The 15,000-nt window shown below is 46.9% G+C and overlaps 1 protein-coding gene across 3 annotated transcripts in view; it reads right to left on the reverse strand.

The window, feature by feature from the left end:
• The window catches only part of LOC143286062 (uncharacterized), a 32,647-nt gene that overhangs the window by 11,985 nt on the left and 5,662 nt on the right, over window positions 1-15,000 (reverse strand). Inside the window, exons 1-2 of one of the 3 annotated variants that reach the window (XM_076593608.1) lie at window positions 8,078-8,169; window positions 7,403-7,483 (exon numbers count right to left, since the gene is read on the reverse strand). In XM_076593608.1, coding sequence (XP_076449723.1) covers window positions 7,403-7,483; window positions 8,078-8,131 — 135 coding nt within the window. In that variant the 5' untranslated portion in view covers window positions 8,132-8,169. Of the gene's footprint in view, window positions 1-4,426; window positions 4,659-7,402; window positions 7,484-8,077; window positions 8,170-15,000 lie in introns of those variants that run through there. The other 2 variants (XM_076593610.1, XM_076593611.1) reach the window with 2 other exon arrangements.

Here is a 15,000-nt window from a genome sequence, read left to right on the forward strand (position 1 = left end):
CCATCACTTTCAAGCATGCGAAAGCAAAGCTCCGTCATCGAGAATTATAAAGTGACCCCATACCTAAACACACACACAGTCTCTCTCTCTCTCTCTCTAGAACACAATATTCTGAGTGCACTCGGCTCTTTGTGTTGGCGTGAAAACACGCACTCACTCCTGTAAGCCCCCGTAACACCGGTCCCACAAACGGGAACACGAACAAACGGAGATACGTTATCTCTCTGACCGACCAGAAAAAAGAAACCCAGTTAAAGCAGCGATTTGCCAAGTACTAAAACACCGATGGATTGTTCCCACCGGCCTGAAAAGAGTCAGGGAACAACAGAAGTTATCAGTGGGGGTATCAGTCCACAACCGAAGGTTCAGTTGAAGTCGGTGATGCCCGGCCGATCGGCGGGGTCTGTACGATTTGAACAAACTGTATTCTGTGAATGTCGTGTCCACAACCGTACTTAGAGGATCAGACAGCATGTTAACCTGCAAAGTTCCAACCCCCAAAACTGATAAAGGACAGCAAAACGGAGGACAAAACTGATATTCATACTGAACGTCTTCTTCAAGAAGGAATTAATGAAATATGTATGCCTGTATTTAGCCCCCCACCCCACCCCTTTTTTTTCTTCTTAACAAATACATTACTAAAATAACGGATGACCATCTATCAGCCCAGACTCAATGGCCACAATGCACACAGACCACACATCATGTCAGTCACAAGAGCACTGGAACCACACCACCAAACTTCTCTCCGCGAGGGTCATGCGTCATAATCGAGGTTTCAGCCATTCCGTTCAATCTTTCACCTCCAAACTAAGAAAAAATATATCGTAAAATATATAAGTAAATATTGGCAGAACACAGAACAGGCAACTGATGATTCTCCTTGTATTCACAACCTCACCGCTCACTCCACACAAAACTAAAACTGTGCGGTAAACATTTACAGGAGAAAGGAATGGAATGACAGAGAGGAAGGGACTGCAGGGAAACAGAAGAACGCTCTCCAAGAAACAAAGGTTCACTGCTATCAAATACAGTTTTGTATGCCTCACGTTTTGTCGCAGACAGCGGTAATTTGCAGGAAAAGGAATAGGAAGAAAAAGAAGGGACGGCAGGGAAAGGGAAGAAAGCTTTCCAAGAAACACAGGTTTACAGGTATTAAATACAGTTTTGTATGTTTCATAGTTCGTCGCGGACATCGGTTGTTTTATGGTTTATTGTTTTATAACTGAAACGACACAAACATTATTCAACAGAAAGCACAAATCAAACTTTTAAACAGACCAGAATGTTCCATTGTTAAAACTGTCAAGTAAAATTCTTTGATGCACAATTGTCCTAATTTAGAATTGTACATTGGAATCAGCTGCTTTATTTTCGATAAAAATGTGTGGAAGTCCGTCTCTCGTCTTCGCTGATTCTTTTCCTCCAAATCCCCACTTACTCTCCCCCTCTCTCTCTGTCTCCTCACATTCCCCACCCACTCTCTCTTTCTCTTCTTCTCTTCTGTCTTTTTTCCTCTCCACATCCTTCCTACTAATTCTCTCCACCCTCTACCCGCTGTCCCGTCTCTCCCTTCTATGCCCCCCCCCACCCCTTCCCCCGCCCCCCAGCTTCCAACAGTTAGAACACAAAGGGTGAAACATGCTCGAGCAAAGGACGATAACTTATCGCCACGGTCAACACTTGATCCCCGCACCCTGGGAGACTGGCTGAGTGCTGTGTACAGCTGTGAAGATCAAACAGCCGGCTGGCCTGGACTGACCCTGCTAATCGATCGTTTTAACCTGGTGTGAAAGGGGTCGGGTCAACAAAGGTCAGGCAGTGGTGATCACCACGTCAGTCTGCTCTGGACCACAAACTTTGGAAACCTGTCGGATGAGTCACTGATTTGTTGACATAATGTGTTGAAATTTGCTTTCGTGAGTTCAGAAAACCCGTTCGGAATGACGGAATGATCAGATAACTAAATGCTTACATTTGCACAAGTCATTGCGTAATACCGAGCTTTTCATAAGGATCTATAACGTGAAAATGAACGGGTGTGATGGCACCGGGTTCTACAATGTAGCAAAACCTTACAACACTCTCTGAATCGCTCTCATGGAAAAATAACCATGTATCTTCTCGTGGCAATGTCATACACCCCTATCCTCTCCAAAATAAACACCACCGCCCTCATTCGCTCCAGCCCTGATTCGAATCTGCTTTGTAAGAGTGTAGATACAAACATGTAACGAAACGAAACGACATTTCTTTAACTGTCCAAGTTAGGTTCACGACCCACAACAGGCATAAATCCCTATAAAGTAGGCTAGAATGGAGAGAAGTCTCAGCTTGGACGGACAATACTCATCGCCTTTGTATCGCCTGAAGGCTCTTAGTTTTGTGCCAAATCTGGGACTGTACTGGATATGAAATGTAGGCACGCATCACACTCATAGCGATACAAAGTGGCAGACAGACAGATACATTGGAACTTATACACCCTCCTTAATGTATATATTTACTGTATTTGTTAATAAGAAGGTATTTATCAACAATATATTTTACAACAAACAATTTTTTGACAAACCAACAAACGAAATATGCTGCGAAGTGCACAACCGGAAAATGTAGATTATTGTCTTATCATACACTGTGTGTGTGTGTGTGTGTGTGTGTGTGTGTGTGTGTGTGTGTGTGTGTGTGTGTGTGTGTGTGTGTGATTTGTACTGTTACCATGCTATATCATACGAATACTACATCATACTATACTGCATAAAATCATTTATGTCATTTTTCATAATATCAGAAAGATCGCTTTCCTGCACATAAATTACGGTCACCATATTCTCATCCACAGCTTTGATCGGCACGATTGCTAAGTGGTTACTAGACTTTCATCCTCGGGTCCCATGCTGGAATCTCGGTGTCTGACGGGTGAGGCGAGATATATATATATCTTTCCGATCTCCAGGTCAACACATGTGCGGTTTGTGCTTGAACATCCTTCGTGCGCATACACATACAGAACATCAAACACGCACGTTAATGATCGTAATCCATGTAGGTGTTTGGTGGGTTATGGAAACACGAACATACCCAGTACGCAACCCCTCAACCCCCCTCCTCCCCCGCACCCACGCCAAAAAAGAAAAAAAAAGAAGAAAAAAGATGGCTGCTTGAACCAGTTACCTCACTGCCTCTCCCCTCACCAGTTACCTCACTGCCTGTCTCCCCTCACCAGTTAACTCACTGCCTGTCTCCCCTCACCAGTTACCTCACTGCCTGTCTCCCCTCACTGCCTGTCTCCCCTCACCAGTTAACTCACTGCCTGTCTCCCCTCACCAGTTAACTCACTGCCTGTCTCCCCTCACTGCCTGTCTCCCCTCACCAGTTACCTCACTGCCTGTCTCCCCTCACTGCCTGTCTCCCCTCACCAGTTACCTCACTGCCTGTCTCCCCTCACCAGTTACCTCACTGCCTGTCTCCCCTCACTGCCTGTCTCCCCTCACCAGTTACCTCACTGCCTGTCTCCCCTCACCAGTTACCTCACTGCCTGTCTCCCCTCACTGCCTGTCTCCCCTCACCAGTTACCTCACTGCCTGTCTCCCCTCACCAGTTACCTCACTGCCTGTCTCCCCTCACTGCCTGTCTCCCCTCACCAGTTACCTCACTGCCTGTCTCCCCTCACCAGTTAACTCACTGCCTGTCTCCCCTCACCAGTTACCTCACTGCCTGTCTCCCCTCACCAGTTACCTCACTGCCTGTCTCCCCTCAATGCAAGTCCACTTGCAGATATGGGAGACAGTGGAAGTTGCAGCCCACGAATGGGACAAAATCCAGTTCTTGAAAACTGACGCACACATTTATATAGTAGATTATTACATAAAGGTACAGTCTGTCTGATCGACACCAACAGTATGAAGCGATAAGCAGCACGATACAGTGCCATGCAAGATAGCTCAATGTAATGCGACGATGTATAAGACAGTAAATGGTAATGTGTACAGTGTAATAAAGCGCAATACAATGTAAGATATTTGTAATATGTCCAATGTTAATACAATACAATGAATGCATCACATACACAACACAAGAGATATTTATATATTGATCAGCTATTCAAAGTTGTTCTGGACAGACATCCAAGACAATGTTTCAGACAGCAGTACAATGAATAAATATGCCCGCATTCTTTCAATGCCCTCTAACACATACACACGCACGCACGCACACACACGCACCTACGCATGCACACACACACACACACACACACACACACACACACACACACACGCATACACACACACACACACACACAAACTCACACACTTCAATCAATGATCGTTTCCTTCATTCAAATGAAAAGAACCTACGGGTTGCCGTGTGAAACATAAAACACATGTAAACTATCTACGTCCAAGGAAAAGCCACAAACCCGTTCCTTTCGTCGTCGTCGTCGTTTTCGTCGTTTTTTCTTGGGCTGTTCGGGAACCACAACGCTGCCGTTAGCAGCCCCGTGTTCACATCTGTGGGACTGGGCCATGCTGCACCACTCACTCTGTCTTTCCAGTTACCTCACTGCCCTCTCCCCTCACTGCCTGTCTCCCCTCACCAGTTACCTCACTGCCCTCTCCCCTCACTGCCTGTCTCCCCTCACCAGTTACCTCACTGCCCTCTCCCCTCACTGCCTGTCTCCCCTCACCAGTTACCTCACTGCCCTCTCCCCTCACTGCCTGTCTCCCCTCACCAGTTACCTCACTGCCCTCTCCCCTCACTGCCTGTCTCCCCTCACCAGTTACCTCACTGCCTCTCCCCTCACCAGTTACCTCACTCCCCTCACCAGATACACACTACACGACCCTCCCCCTGAAAGGGGATTAAAGATCAGAACGTCACAGGCATTTTCGGCAAGATGTGATTAACAAACTGGCGATTCCATCACTCACTATTAATTATTGCTCTGTTTGACTTCTGTAGGAATTATAGTTCAGATCACAAAACAGTCCAACAACCACTGTTCACTGTCAGTGGACGTCAGTGGATACAGAACGGTGCCTGTGACAAAGCAAGTGGCTTAGTTTCTAACTACTCCCACAGGCCCACTGAGACATGGAAGTCAAGTCCGACAACCCGAAATGATTGTTGCGAGAAGACCGGAGCTAATCACCCCAACACAGCTGGTATATCAGTCACTCCCTGCCTCTCCGTCCAGTTAATCTGTACCACCGTGCCTGCCTTGTGCCAGCTTTAAAGCTTACAGTTTCGTCTTGGAATCATGGAGAAAAGCAGGTATACTTACATGCTTACGCAAAGTACGCAGTATGCAGTTTCTCATGAAATTAATTATGACGCACTGGGCAGTGCTTAATGATTGAGAAGATAATCCCCTCCCCCACACCCGACAAAAACTTTGCCAGTGGCAGATTTAATTAGGGATGTTATTATATTTATGGATGGAATTATATTACAGAAAAAAATCAGTCTGCTAATTAATTAACAACAAAGGTCATTCAGCCTGTAAAATCACCAGCCTACACAGTTTGGATTTAACGGATCAAATGCCAGTTCGCCGGATTTTTTTTTCTAAGACGCATACTGACTTCACGACCTCTACCCCAGCAACCCCCGGCGCTCAGAAGTATATAAAGATTAACACAGATCAAGACTGTTTCAGGACCTCTTACATTGTCTCAGTACATTATTCATTAACGATCCCGAACCAGGATCACACGATAAAAGGTCCGTCACGAAGCGGATGACAAGATTTCAACTCATGCTCACAACACCTCACTGTGGGCTCCATTCCCAAAGATGTCCTTGCTCCGCAGCGTTGCTACGGTCACACTGTGTGAAATGGTTCAGCCACTTCCAACTGCCATTGTGTGGCGAACCCTGTGTACGTCACAGCGGTAAGTGCCTGGTGTAGGGTTTCTGGCAGCACCACACACGTACTGACTGCAGGAGGATCGAGGACTGTGAAGAGCGGATAGATCCCTGATCCCCGTTAACGATGATTGGGCTTGTGGCCTTCGGCGGCCTGTCTCGTCTCCATGCAAGCGATCTCTGTCTTTATCGGACAGTTCTCGCACTGAGCTCGTACCTTGCGCCAGTGTACTGTTGCTGACTGCGTTTCGGCCCTCACACACACACGCGCACGCACACACACAATTCAAAGATGTGAAAATATGTCAAATGAAACTACAACTACGACAACCATCACGAAAATTAATGGCGACTATTCCTACTAAACATACACACCGCACGGGTGTTTTCAACCACTGCAGCGACTAGCACTTCACCCACTGAACCACAGTCACCTGTCCCACCTGTGGACGAGCCAGAGCAGGAACAATACAAAGTGTGGTTTCACTGTGAACCAGCCATGTAACGAACGGACGATATGTAAAGAGCCGTGTGGGACACACAGCACACACACTGTAATCAGTGCTGGTCTGTAGGCTATTATCTGGGCGGTGTGTGTGTGTGTGTGTGACTGTGTGTGTATGTGACAGTGTGTACATAAAACAGAGAGAGAGAGAGAGAGAGAGAGAGAGAGAGAGAGACAGGCACAGGCAGAGACAGAGACGGAAACAGAGAGGCAGACACACAGACATACAGACTGACAGACAGAAGAAATGAGGCCTACCACTTGCGTGTCCGTGCATTATTATCGCAATCACCTGGGAGCGTTCGCGCTTACGCACGACTTAACTTCAGGAAATGAACGTTTGGGAACGAACCAAAATCGTATACAACCCTTTACTATTATCACCTTCCACACTGTTCACGATTCAGTTGCAAGACGATTCTCATTCCGTCAATTAGATCGAATTACCTGGACCAGTCTTACCACCTTCCGCTGTTTGTTTTCGTGTTTCCTCTGACAGACTGTATTATGCGTGTGTACTGAAAGTGTATTTTAGGGTATAACTGGATAATACAAACCCACTTGTGTTTTTCTCTGCACGATGTGATTGCACTTTTGAAGGTCTGTGAAACAGGTCAAAGTCGTTTGGAATTATTTTCTACAGAAGTCGTGCCTTTCTGTTTCTGTCTGTGTCTGTCTGTCTCTCTCGTCGGTACTAATGTTTACTTGAGCAATTTATTTTGCGGGTGAGAGAAGGGGCGGAGAGGGAGAGAGAGAGAGAGAGAGAGAGAGAGAGAGAGAGAGAGAGAGAGAGAGAGAGAGAGAGAGAGTGTATGTGACAGACAGACAGACAAACCACCGAACAAGGAAAATGCCGGATCGTCATCTTTCGACAAAATGTCTTGGGCAATCATGACACACTGACATCTGGTTTGTGATGAATCTGCGTCCTGACAGACAGTCAGACAGACAGACAGACAGATCAGACAACAGACAGACTCATCATCCTTCCTGACACCAAGAGCCAGCCGCCATGTGAAGTACCTGATAAGCCGGTGTGAGGACCTGCTTTCTGATGACGCTGTTGCGGTCACGAACTTGGGCTGTCAGCCTCCTGAAATCCATCTGCAAAAACAACACACCTAAATATATGAGTGGTAAGTTTCCATGATATTCATAGTGAAGCATTAATTAAATAGTATCAGTTCTGCACCTGGAAAGTGGTGTGAACGAAACTGAACATTGGCAGCATCATTGTTTATTAACTTCCATTTATTAATAATTTCATGAGGATTTACGCCTAATCTTGAAAATATGGCATAGGCGTTTATTAATAGAACACACTCGTAAATATCAAAAAAGAAAAATTGAACACAAGATACCAACCATTATTAAAGATTATTCACCCCCCCCCTCCACACACAAACCACAACACACACAAGCATACGAACGCGCACGCACCGGCACAAGTTACAGTAGCACATAATCAAAAATACAACCAACAAAATCTGAAACTCTCAAAATCACTCACTCACGTATGGTCATTTTAGTTCATACTGGAAAGGGATGAGCTGTTGAGAATTATTGCACTGCAACAAAACGATCCGATCTGTTTTTACACTTTCTCGTTCTTCCGTCAAACGACAACAGTAAAGACAGAATCGATCGACAGAAGACAAAACACCCAACAGAACAAAAACATGTCTACGCATGACCAACCTTTAATACCACTTCCCACGAGCCAAAGTCAACCGATATATGCACGGCCTGCATTCACCACCATCCGTCCCAGTGACAGGTCGAACAGAGAAGAAGAAGAAGAAGAAGAATAAAGCTCCGTACAAACATGTCCCACGTGAAAACGTCCCCGCTCTGTTGGCAAACTGACACCAGGGACAAGAAAGCAAAGGCTGGACTAAGCATAAAGCTTTTAGCATCTTTTGTTTTTCAGCAGGGCAGAGAGAGAGAGAGAGAGAGAGAGAGATACAGAGACAGAGATAGAGAGAGAGGCGAGGAGGGCAGGCAGGCAGGCAGGCAGTGAGACAGACAGAAAGAGATGGGGGAAGAAGAAATCGATACTGCACTATTTTGTGACCTGAAAGTGGCCTGGTACATACAAGGATGCGGAAAGATTCTGACTGCTTTCGATGAGTGCCTGATTTGGTCACAGGAGAGAGAGAGAGAGAGAGAGAGAGAGAGAGAGAGAGAGAGAGAGAGAGAGAGAGAGAGAGAGAGAAACAGACAGACAGACAGACAGACAGAGACAGAGAGCGAAAGAGAGAGAGTGAGAAAGTGAGAGAGATAGAGACAGAGAAAGAGAGAAAGTGAGAGAGAGAGAGAGAGAGACAGCGAGAGAGGGAAACAGAGACAGAGAGAGAAGAACAAAACAACTGTTATTTGACAAAGGCTTATGGGGCCCAACAGTCAAGGGGGGACATATATAAACAAAGTGGACGTGAACATGCAATATCAAATACAATATTTAAAAAAAAAGTATATTGACCCACATAATCAGTCTTGTTGCACATCACTGATTTGGTTTAATGACTGCATTCGTTTATCGAGAGATTTTATTGTATTTTGTGTATATTGACAAGGCCTTCAATTCCAAAATAACTCTGGAAGATATTTCTGTGATGGCGTTCTCTCTTGCCTGACATGTGACATTTTCCATCAGAAGAATCAAGAAGAGAGAAAAACTTTGGCGTATTTCGCTGTACCCCTTACAAGAGAGAGAGAGAGAGAGAGAGAGGTCAAGACAAGATAAAACTCTTTATTTCGAGGATAATAGCTAAGCACTGGTGTGCTTTTTTACATTCAGTCCCCGCCCTGAATAGGGTCTACGCTACACAATGCTAAATAAAATCAAAGCATGGTGTTAGTAGAAACACGTAACAGAGGAGAATTTTCTTTTTTTTTAAGTTAAGAAAAAAAGAACACACACACACACACACACACACACACATGACATACAGGCACGAGCATGGTGTTAGTAAAATGCATAGGAAAAAATGAACAAAATGAAAGAAACAAACACACTCACCACACACCGCACCACAGACCAGAATGGGGGATGGAGGGTGAGGGAGGTTCTCAGTCAACCACACACATGACAAACAATATCATTAAAATGAACGATTTATACATAAGGAGAGCGAGAAAGGGGCAAGCAGACAGACAGACAGAGTGGGTTGTGAATGTGAAGAGTGGGAGGGAGCTGGGAATCAACCTACCCATGGTGAACTTCACGCAGCAGTGCTAGCAAATCAACGTCTGCCATGGAGGAATGTGAAATGGAGCTGGTGAAGTTAGACAACTGTTGCGCTACATCTGGTCAGGGTCTCCAATAATTACTTCCCTTCTATACGAACATTAGGGGAAAAAGAAAAAGAAAGAAAAGAAAAGAAAACAACAACAACAAAAACAACCACCAACCAATAACAACAAACATCCTTTCTTTTAAATTAGATACAGTACATGTATGTGTGTGTGTGTGTGTGTGTGTGTGTGTGTGTGTGTGTGTTGAGAATGCAAGTTTGTATTTGTGTGCGTGTATGTGCATATGAGAGAGAGAGAGAGAGAGAGAGAGAGAGAGAGAGAGAGAGAGTACACATATCATTGTGTAAGCGACTGAGTATGCCTACAATGCAGGCGTTTGTACAAGCACGCATGGTGGTGTGTAGTGTGTCTTTATGGATGTGGTCCAGACAGACAGGTCCACTGTGGCCCCGTGTCAGCACACAACAATCGGCTTCCCCAGCCTGGCAGCACACCTAAGGCCAGACAGCTGGCAGGAACAATGCCCTGTTCTCCAACTTGGAGCTTTTGTCACTCACACAAAAACCATAGCACAACGTTACTCATTTCCGGATAGTTGGCAAATTACACAGTGTGTGCGTGTGTGTGTATGTGTGCGAGTATGTGTGTGTGTGTGTGTGTGTGTGTGCGCGCGCGCGCATGTATTTTTTAACAATGATACATGTAATCAATGAACACGCTCAAATTTTATTCACACACACACACACACACACACACCTCTTCGAGTCTCTCTCTCTCTCTCTCTATATATATATATATATGATGGAGTCTCCCGTCAGTCCGACGGATGAGTAGGCAGGCAGGCTTATCTGTCGGTGTGTGTCCTCATATGGGAGTCGAGGCACTTCCCACAGGTGTTGCAAGAAGCTGAGCCCTGCTTCCTTCGCTCACGCTTCTCCTTAATGGCCAGCGTTCTCTTGTTTTCAAACGTCTTTATGCCACTAGAGCACAGCATCCTCCAGCGAGAGCGGTCAAGGGCATCAGTTTCCCAGGAAGCGATGTGTATGTCACAGGCTCTGAGGTTTGTCTTCAAGGTGTCCTTGAAGCGCTTGCAGGGTCTTCCAAGTTTACGGTGGCCTTCCTTCAGCTGGTCATACAAAAGCATCTTCGGGATCCTGCTGTCTGTTATGCGGACAACGTGTCCTGTCCAGCGTAGCTGGCACTGGGTCAGCAGGCTTTCGATGCTGGGCAGGCCGCTCCTCTCTAGGACCTGGAGGATGGAGACCCTGTCTTGCCACTTTATGCCGAGGATCTTTCGTATGCATCTCTGGTGAAACTGCTCAAGTTGTTGAATGTGACGGCGATACGTCGTCCATGTTTCACAGCAGTGCAACAAGGTTGTCATCACAACAGCTCTGTAGGTTTTGATTTTGGTGCTGAGCCTGATGCCTTTGTTGTTCCACAGCCTGTTGTTGAGTCTGCCAAAGGCGGAGCTGGCCTTGGCGATGCGCAGCGTCACTTCTGTATCAAGGGCTCCGTTGCTGCACAGGGTGCTGCCCAGGTAGCCAAACTTGTCGACTAACTTGATCTCTGTGTCATCGACCTTGGTTGCAGGTGGGGGAGGTTGGGGGGCGGGGTGGGGGGGAGTGGGGGGGAGAGGCACTGGCGTTCTGTGAGCTAGCTGGTTGGTACATGGACTCGGTCTTGCTGAGGCTGATGAAGTCCAAAGCGCCTGCAAGAGGTTGAGAACCTGTCCATAATGAACTGCATGTTCTCATGGGTGTTTGCAGCAAGCGCGCAGTCATCAGCGAAGAGGAACTCTCTCAACAGTGCCTCAAACACCCTGGACCTAGCATGGAGTCGCTGCAAGTTGAAAAGTTTGCCATCTGTGCGAAACTGAATGTAGATGCCCCGGTCACAGTCTTGGAAGGCGTCAATCAGCATGGCAGAGAAGAGAATAGAGAACAGTGTCGGTGCCAGGACGCAACCCTGCTTCACTCCATTTACCACAGGGAACGGATCCGACATGTCAGTATTTTTCTGTACTCTCGCCTGCATGCCATCGTGGAATGACGCAATCAGCTGGATTAGGCTCTCTGGGCAGCCGAACTTTAGGAGGATCTTCCACAGACCACGGCGGTTCACCGTGTCGAAGGCCTTAGTCAGGTCTACAAAGACCATGTGGAGCTCCTTGTTCTGCTCACGGCACTTCTCTTGCATCTGGCGTACGGCAAACACCACGTCACATGTTCCCCTGCCTGAGCGGAAGCCGCAGTGTGCTTCAGGGATGACTGTGTTGGAGACATGGTCAACCAGTCTGCTCAGTATGATGCGGGCGAAGATCTTGCCGGCGATGCAGAGGAGAGAGATTCCACGGTGGTTATCACAGGATGTTTTGTCTCCCTTCCGTTTGTAAATATGGACAATTGAAGCATACTTGAAATCCTGGTGGACCCCCTCTCTCCCAGATAGACTGGAACAGGGCGGTCAGCTTGTCTGCCAGCACCTCGCCTCCATACTTGTAGATGTCAGCCTGGATTCCATCCGCTCCTGGTGATTTTCCTGACGTTGTCAGCTTTAGGGCCTTCCGGGTCTCGGCCTTGGTGGGAGGGGCAGCTAGCGAGTCATTGACTGGTAGCTGTGGGAGGGCTGCAGTTGCCTCATCAGATACGGACGAGTCCCTGTTGAGGAGGGTGTTGAAGTGCTCTGCTCAGCGGGCAAGGATGTCTTTCTTGTCTGTCAGGAGGGTGGTCTGGTCCAAGACTCGGACAGGGGTTGGTCCTGTGACTCTCGGCCCATACACAGCTCAGAGACCATCATGGAAGGTCTTCATGTCGTGAACATCAGCAGCGGACTGAAGCTCTTCGGACTTTCTCTCCCACCAGGTGTTCTTCATCTGATGCAGTCTCTTCTGTACGAGTTGTTTGTTTTGCAAGAACTGGTTCTCCTTCCTCTGGCAGTCTTTATCGGAAATGTGATCATGATGCCGTATATGCAGTGTGTTCAGGAGCTTAGAGATTCCGGAGTCGTTCTCGTCAAACCAGTCTTTGTGGCTCCACTGTACAAAGCAGAGTGTGTCAGCTGCTGCTGTGTACACAGCATCTCTAAAGGTGCTCCATCCCTCTTCTACATCAGTAGATGCAGGAATGTCTTGGAGAGCTGCTTGGATTTGCTGCTGCAGCACTGTCACAACTCATGACAATCACGTGTGAGGTTATGTTTTGTGCATGCCCTTCCCTACTCACTCTCCCAGCTTGCTGGTCTTTTTGTATGTGTGACTCCCGGTTGTAAATTTTTTCACGTGCAATCGTGGAGTCATGTGTTGCGTTCCTGTCACTGCTGAACAGGGGTTCAAGTTTTTCTGTTCTGTCAGTGACATTTATCTACGCTTTTCGCCCGCGGCCTTCTTGGAGGAAGGTCGTGTCTGTTGGGTTTGGGGCTTTTTGCCCAGTTGGTACCCTCACGTGGGGATATGTTTTCCTCCGGGTGGCCATGTTTTCTGTGTTCTGTGTGCTGCAGCAAAAAGGGTAAGAGTGCCCTGCTGGACGTGTCTCGTTTGTTTTGTTTCCAGCGTCAGAGTAGTAGCACCCGGTTGGCAGGCGAGTTTCACTATTCAAATAGTTTGTCCTTGTCAGTTTACTGTCAAAGTGTTTCTTTGTCCGTTGTCCTGTTCTGTTTTGGGGATGAGAGATGTGATGGATGACTTTGTTGTTTGGGATGCGGAGCTAATACTGGAGGAGTGGTTTGTTGTCTTCTGTTTTGAAAGAAGTGTTTTAAACATAACTTTTTAAAGTATGGAAACGCTGTGATTCCTTTGATATATTTATAGAATTCCTGCAACTGAGAGTCGAGTTAACGTTTTCCTTGCGAACCCCTTTACTATTATTGTAAGAATGTTTCTATTTTCGTTATGTTCACAAGGTCAAATTATCATTGATTTGTTTTCTAAACTATCAGGCTTTTTCCCCCTAGTTCTTTCAACGTCTTATGTACAAAAAATGTGTTCAGTAGTGAATGTGAAGTGCAGGGCGGTGTCAACGGAATTTTATAGCGACATATTAACTGCTGTTTCAGTGTGGTGAAAGCTTTTATCAGTTTGTCTTGTGTGTTCATTGCGGGGGGCATGGGTAATCCTACCAGAAGGGTGATGAAATTTATACAGTTTTCAGCATCCCACTTCCTGCACCATCTCCCCTTCAACCTGTGCTGGCCAGGCAGCGTTGTTGCTCCATCTGCTGCTGACTGCTGTCTTCCTGCTGCCCTCTTATCACTGTCATCGTTTGTGCGCTAGTTTCGTCGTCTTCATCTGTTTTCATCTGTTTCCAGTCTTCACCGTCCAAGTCTTCGTTTTCCTTTTGTGTTGTGCAGTGCTTCAGTTTATCTATTCATCAACGTCCTAGGTTCACTGTTAGCAATCTCCGGACTGATTGCCGCTGGACGGCCGTGTCTTAAAGCTCTGTGTTTCGTGTGTGTGTTATTATTTATCCATTCTGTTAAGTGTATCAGTTGTTGCGGACGGGATTGTGGTTATTGTTTTATTCGGCAAGTTCTGTGTGTGATTGAATAAATGTATACGAACCCTGAATTATTTTAGTCTGTGTTTGTGTTGTCTGGGTGTTAGTGCTGGGCTGGGTGGGGGTTTCTAGTCCGCTCTCTTATAAGAGTGTGACAAGCACATCCTTGGTGATAGGGAGGCGGTGGATGTTCAGCTTCCTAGGGGGTTTCTGCCTGGCTAGTTGGAGCTTGCGTGCAAGTCTGATCATCTTGCTGTGTACCAGGTGATGGTCCGAACAACAGACTGCTCCTCTCATGCAGCGTGTAATGGAAACATCACCTCTGTCCCTCTGCCGGACAATCACATAGTCCAGCATGTGCCATTGCTTGGAGCGGGGGTGCATCCATGTGTTCTTGTACTTGTCCGCTTGTTGGAAGAGGGTGTTCGTGATAGTCAGTCCATGCTGCGCGCAGAGCGAGAGCAAAAACAGTCCGTTTGAGTTGCACTTGCCAGTGCCATGCTGTCCTTGGACTTGGCCACGAAGAGAAGTCCACGCCGATGCAGGCATTGAAATCCCCAAGGATGATCAGCCTGTCCTTTCCTTTCTGTCTACCGCTGAAATGGTGCGGCTGAGCTCCTCCTAGAAAGCTTCTTTGATGTCATCAGGGTTGGTCATCGTCGGGGCATAGCAGCTGATGACTGTGGAAAAGCGATCCTTGGACAGCTTCAGACGCAGGGTCATCAGCCTCTCGTTTATCCCTCGTGGAAGGCTGTCAAGCTGTCGTGCAAGTTTGATTCGTATGGCAAAGCCCACACCTGAGGTTCTTGGGGTGCCATCTGGCTTCCCAATGCAGTAGAAAGTGTAGCCCCCTCCAACTTCCTCCAGTTG

Source organism: Babylonia areolata, chromosome 9 (assembly GCF_041734735.1).
Source record: "Babylonia areolata isolate BAREFJ2019XMU chromosome 9, ASM4173473v1, whole genome shotgun sequence".
In the NCBI taxonomy this organism is placed as follows: Eukaryota; Metazoa; Mollusca; class Gastropoda; order Neogastropoda; family Buccinidae; genus Babylonia; species Babylonia areolata.